This window comes from Anomaloglossus baeobatrachus, chromosome 1 (genome assembly GCF_048569485.1).
Source record: "Anomaloglossus baeobatrachus isolate aAnoBae1 chromosome 1, aAnoBae1.hap1, whole genome shotgun sequence".
NCBI classification, from domain to species: Eukaryota; Metazoa; Chordata; class Amphibia; order Anura; family Aromobatidae; genus Anomaloglossus; species Anomaloglossus baeobatrachus.
In genome coordinates this window covers 766,966,457-766,986,145 of record NC_134353.1, presented here as the reverse complement: position 1 = coordinate 766,986,145, position 19,689 = coordinate 766,966,457, and the positions used below count along the sequence as shown (strand labels likewise).

At 47.7% G+C, this 19,689-nt stretch overlaps 1 protein-coding gene across 1 annotated transcript; it reads right to left on the bottom strand.

Annotated features, from left to right (window-relative positions):
- Positions 1 to 2,575: 2,575 nt before the first annotated feature.
- On the bottom strand, positions 2,576 to 15,134 carry XBP1 (X-box binding protein 1). The gene is given in 6 exon segments (XM_075324337.1): positions 2,576 to 4,374; positions 5,666 to 5,773; positions 5,776 to 5,829; positions 6,628 to 6,753; positions 8,098 to 8,194; positions 14,835 to 15,134. Coding segments are annotated over 6 exon segments (1,206 nt in total). The 5' UTR covers positions 15,029 to 15,134; the 3' UTR covers positions 2,576 to 3,747.
- Between the last annotated feature and the right edge of the window lie 4,555 nt (positions 15,135 to 19,689).

The following is a 19,689-nucleotide window of genomic DNA, read 5'->3' as shown; positions in this document are numbered from 1 at the left end:
ACCAGTCTCTCAATGTGTGCACGTATTAGGCTGAAAACAAAAAGGAGAGCGCAAAATAGGGCTTTACCAGATAAATGGAGAGTTAGGTAAAATTGAAACCACTCACCTGGCAGGGTTGTGGCAGGCACAACTCCTATATAAGTTATAATTTAATGGCGGTTGCTGCAGCTTCACATGAATAATCTGGAAGGTACTGGAGAAAGAATGGATGTATTGCCAAGCTACCACCAATGCGAAGAAGTGTTGATTAATATTAGTAATTTATTTTACAGTTCGACGCGTTTCTGGGATCAAGTGCCCTTCCTCAGGACCATGGAAAGATCCTTGTGTGCATGTATTGTGAGGGACCCATCAGTCACTACAAGAGGCGGGGAGAAGACGCTGGGGACCTACCTGTGAGGCTAGTCACACCTGTTGCTTGGTCTATGGCTTTATTTTAAGCATGTTATTCTTTGAAACATGGCAGTGTTTCAGAGTTAGGTTATGTTCACACAGGACGTTTTTGCAGCGTTTTTTTTTCCCTGACCAAAACCTAATCTTGTGGCAGGATGTCTCCTGGGAGCCATGTGCGGTTTTGGTGGCGTTTTTACAGCGTTTTTTTTTATGTGATCTCAAGACCAGCAAGAGTTCAACAGTAACCGAGTGCGGTAGATTCTAGAGTGTACAGGCTCCTTCCAGGTATGACGTCATTCATGCCCACTAACCTAAAAGGAGCCGATACATTGTAGGCTTATCCGTACCTGCTCCCGCAGCCCCTCCAACTTCTGTTGCTGCTCATTAGCCTCATGCTTTCACCACTTCCCCCTCCCCCCCACTGGAGTCTGTGGGTCTTTCGTATAGTAAAAAAAAAAAATAAAAAAAATGACTTGGGGTCCCCCCCATATGATACGGAATACAAAATAAAAAAAAAAAAAAACAGCGTACGGTCCCACCAAATTTTGATACCCAGCCAAGATAAAGCCCACTGCTGGGGGCTGGTATTCTCAGGCTGGAGAGACCCAGCGTAAAACCATCAGCCTGCAGCCACCCGGAATTGTCGCATCCATTAGATGCGACAGTCCCAGCATTTTACCTGGCTCTTCCCGATTTGCCCTGGTGCATTGGCAATCGGGGTAATAAGGGGTTAATCGCAGCTCATAGCTGCGACTTAGCCCTAGATTGGTAATGGCAGGCATCTATGAGACACCCCCCATCACCAATCTGTAATAAGTGACAAGAAATAAACACAAGCACTGAAAAAATCCTTTATTTGAAATAAAATTACAAAAACCACCCTCTCTCACCACTTTATTAACCCCATAATCACCCCTGCAGGTCCGACGTAATCCACACGAGGTCCCACAGCGATTCAGCTCTGATACATCTGAAGATCACAGCGAGTGGCCATAGAACAGGACTGCCCGCTGTGAGCTCCAGAGAATGAATGAGCCACACGATCAGTGGTCACTTACTTCACTCAGGTGATTTCCGGTCACAGCTGGCGACACCTTTGACCAGGAATAGTGTGAGTGAGGTCACCGGTGAATGAGCGGCTCACTCATTCTCTACACTAGACCTGCAGACCGAGTCTGTGATTGGTTGCAGTCAGACGCGAACCCAGCATCTGACTGCAACCAATCACATATGAAAGCAGTGAATATGAAATGAGCGGGGAAGTGAAAGAGCCGTGGGAGTATACAGCTGCGCTGGGGATTCGGTAAATATACAGCGCCTGCTCCAATCCCCCTACCACCACCACCATTTAAGTTCCAACCAGATACCCTGCGAGTCCACCAGTCACTGGATACCCGGAATTGATCCAGGGTATCTGCGAGTCCACCTGTCACTAGAGTGAAAAACCAAAGCAAAGGCACTGAAAAGAACTGACATGTTCATTCTTTTCAGAACGCAACAAAACCGGAGGGGTTTCACAAAAAAGTCAGGAAAAAATCCTGACGTGTTTGTGAGTGTGCATGAGATTTCAGAAATCTCATAGACTTTGCTGGGACTATAAAAAGCAGCGCTTTATTAGCATAGATTTGCATAAAACCAAGGCAAATCCGTAGCTAAAAAACTCTGCAAAATCGCCCAGTGTGAACTTAGCCTTAAACATATATGGCTGAAATAATACAGCCAGTGTCTGATGCATACTGCTTTTCAATCGTGCAACATTTGTCAAGTTTCCTTTAACCTAAATCACCATTTCTGTTATAGCAAAGGAACACAATCATAATTATTAAAAAAAAAAGTCCCCATAACAATCGTCTCAAGGCCTTTCATCGCCAATGGACATGTTGTGAGTGAGGGGAGGGGAATTCAGTGAGGGGAATTATCTGGCGATCTGGTTAACAGAAAATAATGCTTAAAAAAAGAATTTTGTGGTTGATGTGATCTCCTGAAGTGTTGATTTCAATAAGCTGTGTTTTTTTTTTCTTTTTTAACCCTCTTCCTCATTCCTTTTCTTTACATTCCATTAATAACATTTTCTTTGGTGTGGAATGTTCGGTTTTCATGTTAATGTTGTTAAAACTCAAAAAATTGAAAAGCCGAAAAAAGAAAAGTCCCCGTGAAAAGAGTGTAAAAGACAAAAACACAATAAGTATTCGGTTTTCTTTAATATATTTTTAAATATTAAAATGGAGGAAGCAACTTAAATCTAAAATGAGCAGAGGGACGGGGAGGTATAAAGTCGATGGATTCATTTACACAGTAAATTTCACAAAATATAGATTGGAGCTGGGAAGGGGCAACTGAACTTCTTTAAATTGCTGACTTTCATTAAAAAGCTTACTACCCCTATTGCAGGACTAATCTATATACAAAGAATAAGTCGTACAAAGTAAAAGACAAATAAAATAAAAACTTCATAAAAAAAAGTTTTGGGATGTTGGGTCAAAAGTGAAATGGACGTTCCTTGTATGGATATTATACCTGTATGAAATGTATACATTTTTAAATTCCACCCAAAATGTTTCTCCGTTCAGTCGCAGCCCATGCTGACAGGTTAGACGGGCGCTGGTTGTTAGGTCTGAGGTTTTATATTGTTCCCCTTGTAGGGCTGTAATAATAATAATGTGATATTTGAACATTATCCGGAATTCTCTGGATGACAAATATGTCAGCAGGCCTAACTCAGAAGAGGAAACTAACGTTGGGTTTTGGATACCCTATCAAGCTGCTAATCAGGAAGCACAGACAGAACAGAAAGTGCTGTACTTTTCACAGAAGATATGTGACTTAGATATTCTGATAAACCCTCAAACTTTGTAGCAGGTTGTTCTTGTATTACAACTAGTGTTGCCAGTGGAAAAGTCAAACCAGAAGTGGCCATTAGTGATGGGCGTGCACTAAAATGCTAAGGTGCTCGTTACTCGAGTTGAGCAGGTCAGACGCTTGGAATGGTCAACTCGAGTGACGAGTATAATGGAAGCCAATGATTGGGCCGTTCGGTTCTCCATCCGTCGTTCTGGCCCATCATTAGTGGCCATCCATCAATAAACCCTCTGCCGCAAACACTGGCCGCGCAAAGTCTAACTATTACACATTTTCATGAATTTGCTGGGAACGCACATTATGGCGAGAGGTTAGAATGGGTTTTCCGAGAAACGTAAGCCCAGATCATTAGCGGTTGGATGGCACATACCTGTGGCTTTTAGAATTTTGACCTTACAATACTTTAGTAATATAATCTTTATCATAAAAATAAAAGCTTAGATATGGCGATAAATAATAGTCCGTTTGTGGCAGATGGAGAATATAGAAAGACATTTAGAAGGATTCATCATTAAAGTCTGGACTGGGGTTCCAGAAAAGAGTGGGGTCACCAAGAGGGGAGGGAGAACAGGACTGGTGCATGTGAACATTGAGAAGCTGAGGGAAAAGTTCGGTGGTAAAAGAGTCCTCCCACGTCTGATCAGAGTCCAAAGGAGAGGACATATCACTAAAGGGTGATGTACATCCCTCATACCCAGAGTCACTGCCCGTCTCCAGAAGGCTTGCTGTTTTCTCCACAACCTGTTCAGCAGAGATCAAAAAGCTCTGTGTGTCAACCACAGGTGGGACTTCATCTTCTTGGGATTCCTGCTTCACACTGATAGGGGCAATACAGGAAGGATTTAAAGATGCTTCTTCCGTTTTAATAACAATGCTGGTCTCAATTCCTAGCTCGGAGTCTTGCTCTGAGCAGACAGGTTTTGTGTAGACATGATCAAACTTGATGAGTTCATTAATGGCCTCCAACTTGACTGATGAGGTCCCCAAAGGAGAAGATGGGGCGGAGGATATGGAATCTGATTCGACTTCTTTAATTTCTTGCTGGTTCCAAGACATGTTTTCTTCATAGGTGAGCAACATGTCTGAGTCCAGGCTTTCCAATAAGCCCAGCAAGATATCAGACTGAAAAAAAAAAATTCAATAATTAACAATTGAATCTAAAAATGATAAAAGTATTAAAACTTTGATCAATGTGGATTACTTGAACTCGCCAACTTCCAAGACAATGACTTAATTGTTCACAATTATCATAGGTGTTCTCAACAGAACAAATAGAGAAAGATCTGGATCTATGAAGAACATTCTCATGTTTTATTTGGCGCTGCTTCAATATAATGCATTTTCTAGCACTTTAAAAAGGTCATTCAATTGTTCAGTAGCGAATATTGTGACCTTCTAAATGGTTTATTGTTTTAATCCTTTTATTGATTTAGCAGTCTGTTTGTTCTTGATTGATAACCCATGTGTACTCTTCCACCAAAAGAACCAGTTAGCAAAAGCAGATCAGTTGGATCATGGCAAGGTCGGGGGCTGCTAATGCAATCAAAGTCCCATGACAATTGTGAAAGCTATATAGCCACATATAGCAAACAGTGGCCATGATACAAAGGGGAAATGCGGTCAAATTAATTATTAATCAGGAAAATGGAAAGGTCAAAATATGCGAAAATTATATAAAGTGAATGTGCAACTGACCTCAAAAGGAGGACGTCAATTTAATTCCCTATATGTTAAATCCTATAATAAGCCTGCGGCATTTGCATAACTTACAAAGGGTATCTGTTGTGAAAAATGTGTTGGCAAAATCTGTGAAAAATGTGTTGGCAAAATATGTGTCAAAAGGAGACAAATGTGGTAAAGACTTAAAGGGGTTGTCCAATCTATATCCACAATTCTGCAGTCACTCTACGTGTCACTGTATGTGACTGCAGACTTGTGAATCCTCACAACTGCGCGCTTTGAGGATTCTCCAGGGTCAGCACCAGGAACGGCGGTCATGTGACTGAAAGTATGTGATATGTATACTCCTGGACAGAGTCTGAGTAGACTGTTTTCGGTGCGCTCAATTCAAGTGTAATAAGCGAGAACAGAAACAGTCTAGTCGGATTCTGTCTGCGAATATCCATATCGCATACTTGCGACCATGTGATCGCTGTTCCAAGCACTGACACCGGAGAATCCTCACAGTGTCAGGTGAGGAGTCACAAGTCTGCAGTCACATAAAGTGATACATAGCGTGACTGCAGACTTGTGGATTTAGACCGGGCAACCCCTTTAAGGGTCTATTTAGAGGGCATCTGCCCCTACTGCATTATCTTGATCTGGTCATTTTATAAATACCATGACATTATTAATAATGAAGGCATTTATGAAAGGGACAGTATATTTTAGAAATGAATCCTTGGGTGCTCACCTCACAGTCTGAAGAATCAGCGCTGTCAGAATCCATGTAGACATGGTCAAGTTCGGAGACATCTGGGCCTGCTCCTGCTGCAGAGGGGCACATAGTCTGAGTGCTGCGGACTCAGCGGACCCGGTCACCGGCCTGACCTCATCTTCTCTGGACTGTGTCAGAACCTACGGAAGAGAAGACACATTTTAGGCACAAAATTACTTCATGCAGCAAAATGGATAGGACACTGGTAATATCCTACGTTTCCCTTGGCAAAATAGTATTTTAAAATCTTAAGAAACCACAAAGTGGATTAAAAAAAACAAAACTTTGTGCCTCTAGTTTTGGATTGTGATCTTACAGAATGAAGAAAGGAAAAACCTGACCTATACCTAGGTTTCTGCTTTGACGTGTGTTATGAAATCTTGCATGTCTTTTATGGAAAACTCCTTCCTCAAACCTTGTATTGTATGCAAAACTAATGAATGCCTGGACCTGGTGACTGGAATAACCTCATGTACAAAGAAGGCCACTTCCTGCAAATTCAAGGAAGCGTGAGGAATCTAGACTTACAGCTTGTGTGACAAAGGAGGGAGAGCAAATAAAGCAGATGATTGCCTGGGGGCTGTTCTCAAATGATAAACCATAAAAGCTGTACTTCATTTTAGAGCTCCACCTTTGCACAATACCTTGTAAGTGAGACTGACGTGTGAACATGTTCCTTGCCTTCTGCAGATTAGGGCCTAAGCTACAGCCAGCTCTACCGGTTTCACATACACTGCGGGGAGCAGGCCAATCTCCTAGCAGCACACCAAGGGCTGAAGATTTATCTAAATCCAGCAGCTTTCTTATTAAAAGCATTTCTGCTGGAGGAATTATTTTCATAAGGGCAAAGGAATCAGATACGGCTGTGTGTCCGTCATCTAAACTTCCCCAACAGACATGGGAAAATGCAGGCTCCGACTCATGGTCTAGATAATCACCTCAACTTCTTCCTCTTTCACCTCCAGGGCTTCAAGGCCCAATCTTTCTCGTAGTTCTTGGTTTTCAGATAACAAGCCATGCGACTTTTCTCGTAAGTGCTTATTTTCGATCAGGAGTTTCTCGTTCTACAAAAAAAATAAATATACATATATTTTTAGCCCAGTATACACGAGTAATTCTGAAGTCAAGGCCCCATGAACACGTGCACAGAGGATGTATGGGAACACACCAGATTCTGATGGCTACATATTACCTATAATGCCCCATATTACAGAGTTATCTCCTACAGGCAATGGTTGAAGGAGGAAGAATTGCTCAGTAAGAAAGGTGAGTAATGGAGAAAGTGAATTCTATACTGTACGATTCACATACGGAGGGGAGGTACAGTGAGGTCCTCTAGACATATGACTTGTACAAAGCCTTAATATGTGGATGGCAAGATAATATCACATTTAAACAAAAAGGGCAAGAACAGGAGGAGAAATCCGACATATTCTCTATAGGATGGCTGCAGGCAGGGGAGGATAGCACATTAACATACCAAACAGGGGTATTTGACCAAATATGGGGGAAGGTGGCTTAGTTACCTACATACAAATGCACAGTAAATAAACCACATATCAACACAATTGAAGAGTTAATGTATCTGTTATTCAGTAGTATCTCCTTAAAGGCTGCTTTCACACATCAGTTTTTTGGCATAAGGCACGATCCAGCAAAAAAACTGATGCGACGGATCCGGCGAAAAAACAGATCAGTTGCATCAGTTTTTTCCATCAGTTCCTTGGGTTTTTTGACAGATCCGGTGTGATACTGAGCATGCTCAGTTCCAAAAAACGGATCCGGCGGCTGGATCCGTTTTTTGCTGCATTACGCCGGATCCGGCGTCCATAGGCTTCCATTATAAGACAAGCCGTACGGCGACGGCAAGGCCATCCGGCATAATCCGGCGCTAATGAAAGTCTATGGGGAGAAAAACGGAACCTGCGCAACAGACGCCAGATTCGTTTTTTCATGTTTTTGCCGGATTGTGCCTGATGGCAAAAAACTGATGTGTGAAAGCAGCCTTATAGATGGTGGCAAGTTCTTAAAAAGCAGAAAGTTCCTTATGGTTTGTTCTTTTTAACAAAACAAGCTATTCTTTGCTCGCCCTCCCTTGGACAGCCCCGAATATGAGATGCTGCTCTTGGGGTGTCTGATATTGTCTTCAGCGGTGACAAAACGACAACAGCGCTGCAGCCAATCCGTGAACTTGGTGTCTCTGCCTGTGAAGACAGCACAAGCTGCGCTGCTGCCAACCCTGTCAATGTGACGTCAGTGCGGAGGACAAAACCAGTCACCGGCAGCAGCAGTGGAGATTCACCGTTGGACCCGGGGAGGGTGAGTAAAGCATTATTTTCTTTCTTAAGGCAGCCAGGAATTTTCTGAAAAGCCCTTTAAAGACAAACCAGAAATGCATTATACATTACCTCCATCTCCAGATCCAACACTTGCTGCTCCAGTTCGCTCATTCTGGCCTTTTTTCTGTCACGTGCTGTCTGAGCTGCTACTCTGTTCTTTAATTTCCTATAAAAATACAGATATATTAAAGTCTGTGATAAGGAGCGGAGTATTCACACAATGAGAAGCAATGAACACAAGCATAGCAGTGCTGCGGTGAGTAGGTTTACATATGGTTTACAGGTCTAATCTGTAATTACAGCTAACTGGGGAATATCTAGCAGGCTACAATGAGGGGCCACAATTCCAGCACATAATGTGTAATCCCAGAGACATAGCAGGAGCATGTACCTTCATGTGTAATGGAAATTACAGAGTATTGCATCAGCTTAATGATACTGCTGAGTAAGAGAAAAACAGATGGCATAAACCCAGAAAGGATCAAGTACGAGTTCCTGATGCAATGCTGTACACAGCTGGAAGAGATCACACACCTCTGGAAACATTGTATTTTTATATAATCTTTATCACTGGTGTATTGTATATATCCCCCTGCCAGTGCGGAGTAGCTGTGCAGATTACAATCAGGTCTATGGAAAAACCAAGCACAAACGTGAGAAGAACTGTAAGGGTATGGGCCCACGATCAGGACTTACTGCGTTCTGGGTGCAGCGGGTCCTGACCTGCGGGGCCGCAAGTCTCCTCTGCTGCAGAACGCAGGAGACTGCAGCAACTTGTACCCACGATCAGGGTTCAGGTGCTGTGGTCTCTCGCTTGTGTTCTCCCTATGGAGGAGCATGCGTTGCGAATCCGCAGCAAACGAATGACATGCTGCGTTCTGAAAAGATGCACCACAGGTCAGTGTTTGCTGCGGAAAAAACAAGCACAGGGGGCACAGGATTTCTAGAAATATCATCCACTTTGCTTGTACTGCACAACGCAGCGTTTTGGATGTAGCTGAAGCATGCTGAGTCCAAAATGCTGCCAACACTGATCGTGGGCACGCACCCCAACAGCAGCCATATGGCTTGTCATCCAGCTTTAAAATAAATGACTAAAAGCAGTTGATCAGGCAAAAACTATTCATTCCCTTATAGGAAACACTACTCTCTGTTTGCTTCTTTATACACTCCTCAATGCTTACATTGAAATTCCAAGAAAGAAAAGACACACAATTATGGAAATCACTGGATGGATGGACATGGTAATGATATGCAAATGATACAAAAATAGAAACAATATTTTCAAAACAGCTTGATTTATTTAGTAGCAAGAATAAGCGTTAAAGGGAGCTGCCAGCAGCGGACTTTGATTATTTCCGAGCTCCAGTGCATTTAGGCAGGTAGAACACTTCCCAAGACAACTATTAGTAACCTTAAGGCCATGTGCCCACGGGACTCTGTACCCGCGGATTTTGCCGCGAAAAACCTGCGGATTTATCTGGATTTTCTAGATAAATCCGCAGGTTTTAGCAAGTACAGACACTCCCCATGATAGCCTATGGGACATGGGGAGGGTCTGTGTCCATGCTGCAGTATGTGCGGCTGCGGAATATGCTGTGGATGTCCCGCAGCTGCACATAACTGCATGTCAATTATTCCTGCGGAAATCCCGGCCCTCCACTATGGAGATAGAGGCCGGGACTTCCGCAGGTAAGTCGCATGAATGTCCGCAGGTTTACCGCAGCTATTTCGCTGGAATCCCGCAGCTATGGATAGCTACGGATTCCGGGGGCTCAGCTGCGGGAAACCTGCCGATATATCCGCGGATAGAGTCCCGTGGGCACATAGCCTAACAATGTGGATATTTCTGTGTATGGCCCTCATATTAGATACTGAATAAATCAAGGAGTTTTTGTTTCCATTTTGTCATCATGTGCATATCATTACCATGTCTATCCAGCCTGAGATTTTCATAATTGCATAACTTTACCTTCCTAGTGTTGCAATTTCAATGTTGAGAAATTTAAGGTGGAACATTACATACGACGTCAATATGACTAATGTGGACTTGGATGTCAGGCTGCTTTCATGCCAGCATTTCTGCTCTGTTATAAGAGGTGCAAGGTACATTACTAGATGGACCATAATAGCTTCTCACAGATGTCCCTGACTAATGGAGGGTTCATCTGGTTTCCACCATTGGGTTCAAAGAGTCTCTAGCGAAGAAGTCTTATTCTAAGATGCTTTACTGCTGACACCCTCCATATATATCTCTCAGGGTCCATATATTTACACTGAACGATTATCATCAATGAGGGTTCATCACGAAATCAGCGTCAGCCTATGTGCAGTGAGTCAACTAATACAGATCGTTCAGTGCCCATCTGAAGCCAAAGTCGGCCTATGTAAAGCTATTAAACCCCCGCTCAGTAAGCATGTTACTGATCGGCGGCCATAAATGAACCGCAGAGGGGTGTCCAGTTTTGTAAAACCCCTTTTTCCCAGCTGCAGTTTGTCTAAAAAAAAAAAAAAGTGATGTGCTTACCTTCCCTGGGTTCACTGACGAGCCTAAGCTGCTGCTCTTGATGCCTATGACTGTCTGCAGCGCTGACATTATGTCAACATCACTGCAGCCAATAACTCTGCACTGGTTGATGGCATGAGCTGCTGATCTCAATTATTTGCTACAGTTCGGTTGATGCAACATCAGCGCTGCAGACAGTCACAGGCATCAGGAGCAGCATTGTAGACTCAGGTGTTTACCAGGGAAGGGTGAGTAAAGCACAGTTTGTTTTTTAACCAACCTTCAGCAAGGGATGCAGTAAAGTCACCGACAAAGTTGAGTATTGATGCTACTATTGTCTATGAGCAGTAGATAGGAGTATGGTTATTTGATAAAGTAATAGACAAGTTCAAGCTCCTGTTGGACAAACAATGGAGGTTTGGTGAGAGTCAACCACAAAAAATATGATTTATATTTCTTCTTTTCAACCATGGGAAAAACCAACTATATCAAACTAAACGGAAGCCCCAAAAGAGTCACCATCTTCATACGAATCAATGAAGACCCCAAAGAGTCACCACCCTCGTATAAATCAATGAAGACCCCAAAGAGTCACCACCCTCGTATAAATCAATGAAGACCCCAAAGAGTCACCACCCTCGTATAAATCAATGAAGACCCCAAAGAGTCACCACCCTCGTATAAATCAATGAAGACCCCAAAGAGTCACCACCCTCGTATGAATCAATGAAGACCCCAAAGAGTCATCATTCTCGTATCCTCCTACGAATCAATGAAGACCCCAGAGTCACCATCCTCATACGAATCAATGAAACTAAAGCCTGCTTTACACGCTGCAATTTCTCGTGCGATTGTATTTGCGATCGCACCCGCCCCTATCGTTTGTGCGGCACGGGCAATTTGCTGCCCGTGTCGCACAAACTCGTAACCCCCCGTCACACGTACTTACCTTCCAAACGACCTTGCTGTGGGCGGCGAACATCCACTTCCTGAAGGGGGAGGGACGTTCGGCGTCACAGCGCCGTCACACAGCGGCCGGCCAATAGAAGCAGAGGGGCGGAGCTGAGTGGGACGTAAACATCCCGCCCACCTCCTTCCTTCTGCATTGCCGGCGGGAAGCAGGTAAGCTGCAGTTCATCGTTCCCGGGGTGTCACACGGAGCGATGTTTGCTGCCTCGGGAACAATGAACAACCGGAGCACAGAAGGACGTTCGATTTTTAGAAAATGAGCGACATGTCAAAGATCAACGATAAGGTGAGTAATTTTGCACGATCACACTCGCTCGTAGCGGTCACACGCTACAATATGTCAAACGATGCCGGATGTGCATCACTACCGACGTGACCCTGACGACATATCGTTTGATATATCGTAGCATGTAACGTGCCCTTAAGAGCCACGTGATAAATGCCAGGAACATTAACAGCCATTGCTAGCTTTAAAGAATACATTCAATCAGCAACTCAAGGGACAGGAAATCCTAGGAAAGTACACCAAGAATGAAAATATACAGGATGGCTGGGCATGATGTGAGTGATTACAGCCCTGATCATAAGGAACAGCCAGGATACATGCAGGGTGGGGAATGGCTGGCCAATCTTTCTCCATTTCCTCATTCTTGTGAGCTGCCAGCTACGCCGGGCTATTCTGGGCCCCGGAGATGAGCCGCCGGCCTCCACGCTGGCAGTTTTATTTTCGTCTTCAGGGGATTAAAGAAAAGTAACTGACAAAGCAATGAGGGTATCACAGGGCATTTAGGCACGGCACACAATCTGCGAGCAGATACTTGTAGAAAGCTGGCCTATATTTAGTAATTACACTGGGAAAAAAACAAATTAAACTTCTGCAAATGACAGGGCGGACATGACAATCAGGAGGGAGTGGGACATTAAACTGGAGACAGTAGAAAATGCCCCGATGTGTCAGCTTTCTGCTCAATGGGACAGAAATGAAGAAATGTATTATGTATAGCACAGCCCGCAGCACTGTGGCCCGGATACAGTGAAGAAATCGCACAGATTGCGCAAGGGAAACGTTCCAGGAAGAGATAATTGGCTTAAAGTCAGTAAATCTACAGATATTTATTCATGGCTGTCAGTGACGTCAAGCCAGCCAGCTCCCCTACATGCCACGCAGGCAAGATCCGCTCACAGCCTCCCACAGACCACACACTGGAATGTCAGCGGCCCCCAGAGGAGAGGAGCACACACTGCCCAGGAGATCATCATCACCCTGCCCGGGGCAGATCATCACCACACTGCCCGGGGCAGATCATCACCACACTGCCCGGGGCAGATCATCACCACACTGCCCGGGGCAGATCATCACCACACTGCCCGGGGCAGATCATCATCACACTGCCCGGGGCAGATCATCATCACACTGCCCGGGGCAGATCATCACCACACTGCCCGGGGCAGATCATCACCACACTGCCCGGGGCAGATCATCACCACACTGCCCGGGGCAGATCATCACCACACTGCCCGGGGCAGATCATCACCACACTGCCCGGGGCAGATCATCACCACACTGCCCGGGGCAGATCATCATCACACTGCCCGGGGCAGATCATCATCACACTGCCCGGGGCAGATCATCATCACACTGCCCGGGGCAGATCATCATCACACTGCCCGGGGCAGATCATCATCACACTGCCCGGGGCAGATCATCACCACACTGCCCGGGGCAGATCATCACCACACTGCCCGGGGCAGATCATCACCACACTGCCCGGGGCAGATCATCACCACACTGCCCGGGGCAGATCATCACCACACTGCCCGGGGCAGATCATCACCACACTGCCCGGGGCAGATCATCACCACACTGCCCGGGGCACAAACAGGAAAAGTGACCAATGTACAATTACAATGTAACAAGATCAGAACCACAAAACAAATGGTTAACCCCTACCCTGCTGGACAGCTAATCTGTCACAAAGATGTCACCTCTAATCACAACCAGGACACATCATGGCTTGGATCCGGCTGTGGCTGCAGTCACCATGTGTGGGGTGACAGGAGGGAGAGAGCAGCTCTGGGGGACAAGGACAGGAGACTTCAAGGAGCACTATATACACTGTATACGCACAGTATGTACACATTATACACTATAGCCTCATAGCATACACCCTATATACAGTATATCCTCATAGTATACTCACTATAGCCTCATAGTATACACCCTATATACAGTATATCTTCATAGTATACACACTATATCCTCATAATATACACCCTATATACAGTATATCTTCATAGTATACACACTATATCCTCATAGTATACACCCTATATACAGTATATCTTCATAGTATACACCCTATATCCAGTATATTCTCATAGTATACACACTATAGCCTCATAGCATACACCCTATATACAGTATGTCCTCATAGTATACACCCTATATACAGTATATCTTCATAGTATACACACTATATCCTCATAGTATACACCCTATGTACAGTATATCTTCATAGTATACACACTATATCCTCATAGTATACACCCTATGTACAGTATATCCTCATAGTATACACCCTATATACAGTATATCTTCATAGTATATACACTATATCCTCATAGTATACACCCTATATACAGTATATCCTCATAGTATACACCCTATATACAGTATATCTTCATAGTATATACACTATATCCTCATAGTATACACTATATACACTACATTCTCATAGTATACACAGTATATTCTCATAGTATACACCCTATATACAGTATATCTTCATAGTACACACACTATATCCTCATAGTATACACCCTATATACAGTATATCCTCATAGTATACACCCTATATACAGTATATCTTCATAGTATATACACTATATCCTCATAGTATACACTATATACACTACATTCTCATAGTATACACAGTATATTCTCATAGTATACACCCTATATACAGTATATCTTCATAGTATACACCCTATATCCTCATAGTATACACCCTATATACAGTATATCTTCATAGTATACACCCTAAATACAGTATATCCTCATAGTATACACCCTAAATACAGTATATCCTCATAGTATACACCCTATATACAGTATATCTTCATAGTATACACCCTATATATAGTATATACACTATCCCCATATATACACACTATATCCTCCTAGTATACACACACTATATACAGTATACACACAACATACACACTATATTCTCACAGTACGCACATTTTATACAGTATACTCACTATATCCCCATGGTACATACACTATACACAGTACACACACACTGCAGCCATAGCCCAGCTCCCGCACCTCCTCAGCGCCTTCTCCTCCGGCGTCAGATGTGTCAGCCGCTGCCGTTTCCTCGGAGGGATATCCCCGCTGACGGACTCCGGGCTGGACGGACTGTGGATGGGTAACATAATGGACGCCAGGGACTTGCAGTCACTCTGCTCCGCCTGGTTTCCAGGGATAAATATGACTTTGGGGGCTCCCATGACAACCATGTCCGGGTATAGGGGGAGGACCGGGGACGGGAGAAGGACCGGGAACAACAAGCCGGCACAACGACACTGAACTGAGCACTGCAGTCATTCATATCTACAGAGCGTATCCCCTCCCTATTGGGCAGGCCCAGTGATGTCACGTGATAAGTCCAGCGCAGCTCTATGGAGCAGAAGCCGCAGAGCGGGGCGGCGCACTCCTTCTGTGGGGGCGTGACCTTTCTGGCTCTTCCCTCTCCAGCACGGCTGTCATTATGAGCACCGCTCTACTGTAATGGAGGGCGCAGCAGATCCAATCAGTTATATCCTCCCCCACCATCTTCTTTTATTTGCATTATATCCATGACAATTGACAATGGCTGGTCATAGATAAGCACCTATAATTATTAGAGCTGGGTTAATCCATTTGCATTATATCCGCCATGGCAGTGGTCTGTGGCCAGTGGTGTAACTAGAGTCTGATGGGCCCCGGTGCAGAGTTTGAGCCTGCCCCCTCATGTATGTTCATCAGATGTATGGGCCATTGTAGCATTCTAATCATATAAAGATGTACAAGTTGCACCCCCCTTCATTGTGTAGTGTGACGCCCTGGACTAGCCAGGTAGTCACAAACACAACATCACACACACCCCCTCCCCTGGATAGTCAACAACAGTCAAACAAAATCCTTGTTGCCTCCTCCAGGGTCTGATGTCCACACCAGGTGGGGCGGAGCCAGGCGGTTGGCCCCACCCACCGAGGAGTTCACAGGCCTGGAGGCGGGAAAAAGCAGTAAGTTCAGTTAGTGAGTGAAGTGAAGTAGTCGAGTTTGGAGTGAAGTTGAAAGTGAGAGGAGAAACTGCTAGTGTCTGGGTCGGAGCCCAGGCACTGTCAGCAAGGTCAGCAGACGGTGGTGGCCATCTGCAGGAGTTGGCGCAGGTCAGCAGAACCGTAGGACCGTGGACGGGCGGTGGCCCGCCGGTACCGAGCCGAGGAGCAGATCTGCACCAAGCACAAAGGCAGGGCCATCAGACCCCGACCAGGCTAGGAGCCGCCGACAACGGTCAAATCAGATAGTGACCGGGACCTCCGGGGTTCCCTCACACCCAAGACCCGACAGAAGGCAACCGTCCACACAGTGAGGATAAAAAGCCACCGCCATAGGCTAGAGATCCAAGGGTCATCGCCTGCGGGCAAAACGGGCTCCTTCGGTACATACACGCCGGGGAGCGGACTACCGTTAGGAAACCATCGGAGTCAATACATTCGACAGTGGTGCAGGGAAAGACAGCCACCATCAACCTGTCCGGGGAGAGCAAAGACACTGCAGCCGACTGCAGGACCCGTCCATCCAGCCGTTTGGATTACCAGAGACTCTGTGAATCTGTGCCTGAGTGAGTACAACAGTGCCATCCGGCACCGCGCCGTGCTGCCTCCGCAACCCTGCACCCCAGCTACCCTGCCTCTCCGTACCACCACCTGGCCCCGGGATCACCAACCTCTACCCACGGAGGGGGACCCAACATCCTAGCTGCTCCCTGCCATCGCTCCCGGGATCCCCGTCACCAACAGCGCTGCTCGAGTCCCCGGGTCCGGCCCACCGTTCGAGCCACCGAGCAGCAGCATCCCCGGACCCGAGCGTAGCGAGCGCGGCCCCTCCGCCCGCGACATGTAGTAGTGTCCCCCATTCTGTACTAATGTCCCCCATCCTGGTAAATAAGTCCCCTATCCTGCTATATATATCCCCATCATGACCCAATCATGGTATATGTCCCCCATCATGGCCCCTTCCTGGTGTATGATCCCCATCATGCCTATATCCTGGTATATATGGCCCCATCCTGGTATATGTCCCCATCCTGGTTTATATGGCCCATCCTGGTATACACCCCTCCCAAAGTGGTCTACAAGCACTGTCTCTCTCTGACAAAGGAGTGTGGAGCAATCACGACCCGGCTTCTGCACCTTCTTCAAGTGATGCTGCGAGCAGAGTCGTTCTCTGCACAACCGTTCAAGATGGGCGGCAAGAAAGATGCCTGAGAAGAACAAGTTATAGATCATGGTAACAAAGGCAATAGGACATGGCTGGGAGCTGAGTGTCTATGGAACTGAAGAAAAAGAGCGCAAAGCGCTATCCTGAGTGCTCTGAAGCTGCACATTAAGCCGCTACCGGTGAAAGAGAGACTGATGCCGTCGGGGCAGCCTGTTAAAAAAAAAAAATGTGTGTCCCCCCATCTGATGGAGGAGATGGACTCTGGCCTAGACCATCCATGATGAAGTGTATATTTACTGTATATATATGTGTCGCCCTGGGCAAGCCAGGGGACACAGGTCACAACACCACCACACCCCACACTCCAGGTAGGCACATCTGCTAACCAGAAATCCTTGTTGCCTTCCTCCAGGAGTCTGTTGATGCACACCAGGGGGTGGGCCAGGCGGTTGGCTCCGCCCACCAAGGAGCTCACAGCTCTGGAGGCAGGAAGTGTCAGGCAGTTAAGCCCAGGGAGGACAAGTGTAAACAACGAAGTGAAAGAGGAGTAGTAAAGGAGGAAAGCAAGTGAGGTGGCAAGAGGAAAGGAAAGCCTGAGAGCCCAGCTGTGTGTAGGGCTAGAACAGCAAGGTCAGCGACGGCGGTGACTGTCCGGAGGGGGACCGTTTGGAAGTTCCTGGAAGGACCCCGTTGGCTGTGTGCCCGGTGGTCTGGAGCAGTGTTCCGAAGGACAGTCAGCACCAGGGCAGGGGCCTCTCGGACCCCGGCAAGGCTAGGAGTCGCCAAATTTGCCGAATCCGTCAGTGAAGGGGACGTAGATCCCCCAGCAACCAAGTCCCGATTGACGGCAACAGCCCGACCATTACAGGGGAGACACCGCCACCGCCAGGGCACCAGTTTCCCCAGGGCCAGCGCCTGCGGGCAAAGTGTAGTGCTCCTCCGGCCCAGATTGCAGTCGGGGAGCGGGTAACCGGAGGGAATCCACCGCTACCATCAGTCAACACAGGTGCAAGGAAGAGAGACATCACCGTCACCTACCGGGAGTGCAGGTGCAGCCGTCTGTGGGACCGTCCTACCAGCCGTTTGGTTTACCGTACAAACTGTGTCCAAGTCTCAGGCTGAGTGAGTACCACAGTGCCGCAAGGCACAGCGCTGCCCCCGCGTCCCTGCGCCCTCCAGGCCCTACACTTTACATCCCTTCACTGGGCCCCGGGATCACCAACCCCTACCCACGGAGGGGCAACACAACACCTGGCTGCTCCGCATCACCATCCCCGGGACCCCCACACTGAGCAGCGGTGGTGCAATCACCACAACCGTGGGTGGCGTCACGAACTATAACAATCCCCTCACCCAACAAACACCCCCCTTTCACTCACGGGCGAGGAGTGTCGCTCGAGGAACCCCGGGATCCGGCCTACGGCTCGAGCCACCAGGAGCAGCTGCCGGACCCGAGCAGAAGGGGTGAGCACGGTGTGCTGACACCCTCCTCCCCGCCCGCGACAACTTGGCGTCACGAACAGGATCTTACCGCTCTGCCGTCTGGTAGAGGTGCGCCTTGTTACCGCCGGAGGTATCCGGCAGAAAAATTTCAGAAGCCGCCATCTTTGGCGCGAAAAGTTCCCGCTCGAGCGTCTTCTCGAGCAGTAGAGGCGCGAAGGCCAAAACCCCGCCCCGAGAGAGGAGGGGCCGAAAAGAGCTAAGGGGGACGCGATGGCGGCTGGCCGCATGTGAGCGCGGCTGTGGAAGCAGGGACGCCAGGACCCTGCTGCCATTTCTTGGTTCCTGGAAGAGGCCGCTGCTAAAGATGCTGAGTCCGACCAACAACACCGTGGTCCCCGCGCCCGGCATGGCGGCGTGGGTGGAGATCCGGACCGCGCAGCTCTACCAATGGCTGCAGGTGAAGATGCAGCTCCTCATGGAGGAGTGGGAGGCCGACATGGCGGACGTTGTAGCCACCGTGCGGAGACGCGAGGAGGAAGCGGAGAAAGGGAGGGTGAGTGACCCACGTCCCGACGCCCTTGAGGGGCCGGTCATCGCGGCTGTGGGGCCCGGTCCAAGCCCTCTCCCTTCGCTGCCTCCCTCGCCACCCGTCCCGGAGGCCGTGACCCCGCCACTAGGCCTGCTACCACCGCAACCGGTAGCAGTACCCAGCGTCACCGCCCAAGCGGGCCAACCTGTAGCCGGAGCCCGCAGCAAGTCAGCGGTGTTGCCGTGGAAGACTCCGAAGACCGAACCGGAGGCATCCCCTGAGAAACTCCCCGAGCCGGAGCCGATAACCCGCTCCGAGCCGAAGGCCCAGCAGTGGAAAGCCCCTAGGCCCATCCCCCACACCTCGGCTGAGGTAGCGCCGGGTTGTTGCTGCAGGGCAGCGCCCAAGGCCATGACACCGCGGGATACGCCGCCCACCTTCCTGACAGTGGGTAACGTTCTGGATGTCCCGCGGGGCCCGACCCGTGCGCCGGCGCTGGCAGCAGCGCCGTACTGGGATAGGGAGCCGGTACCGCTGGGCCTGGAGATCGCCGAGAGAGAGAGGAAGAAGGCCGAGCTGGTGGCCAGAGCGATCCGTGAGAAAGAAAATCTCCGGCAAGCGACCTTCCGTGACCGGGGACCGCTGTACGAGGGACAGGTGAGGCGGTTTGATGTCCGCCGGGGCTACGGGTTCATTTACGAGCCGGGCCTGGAGGCCGAG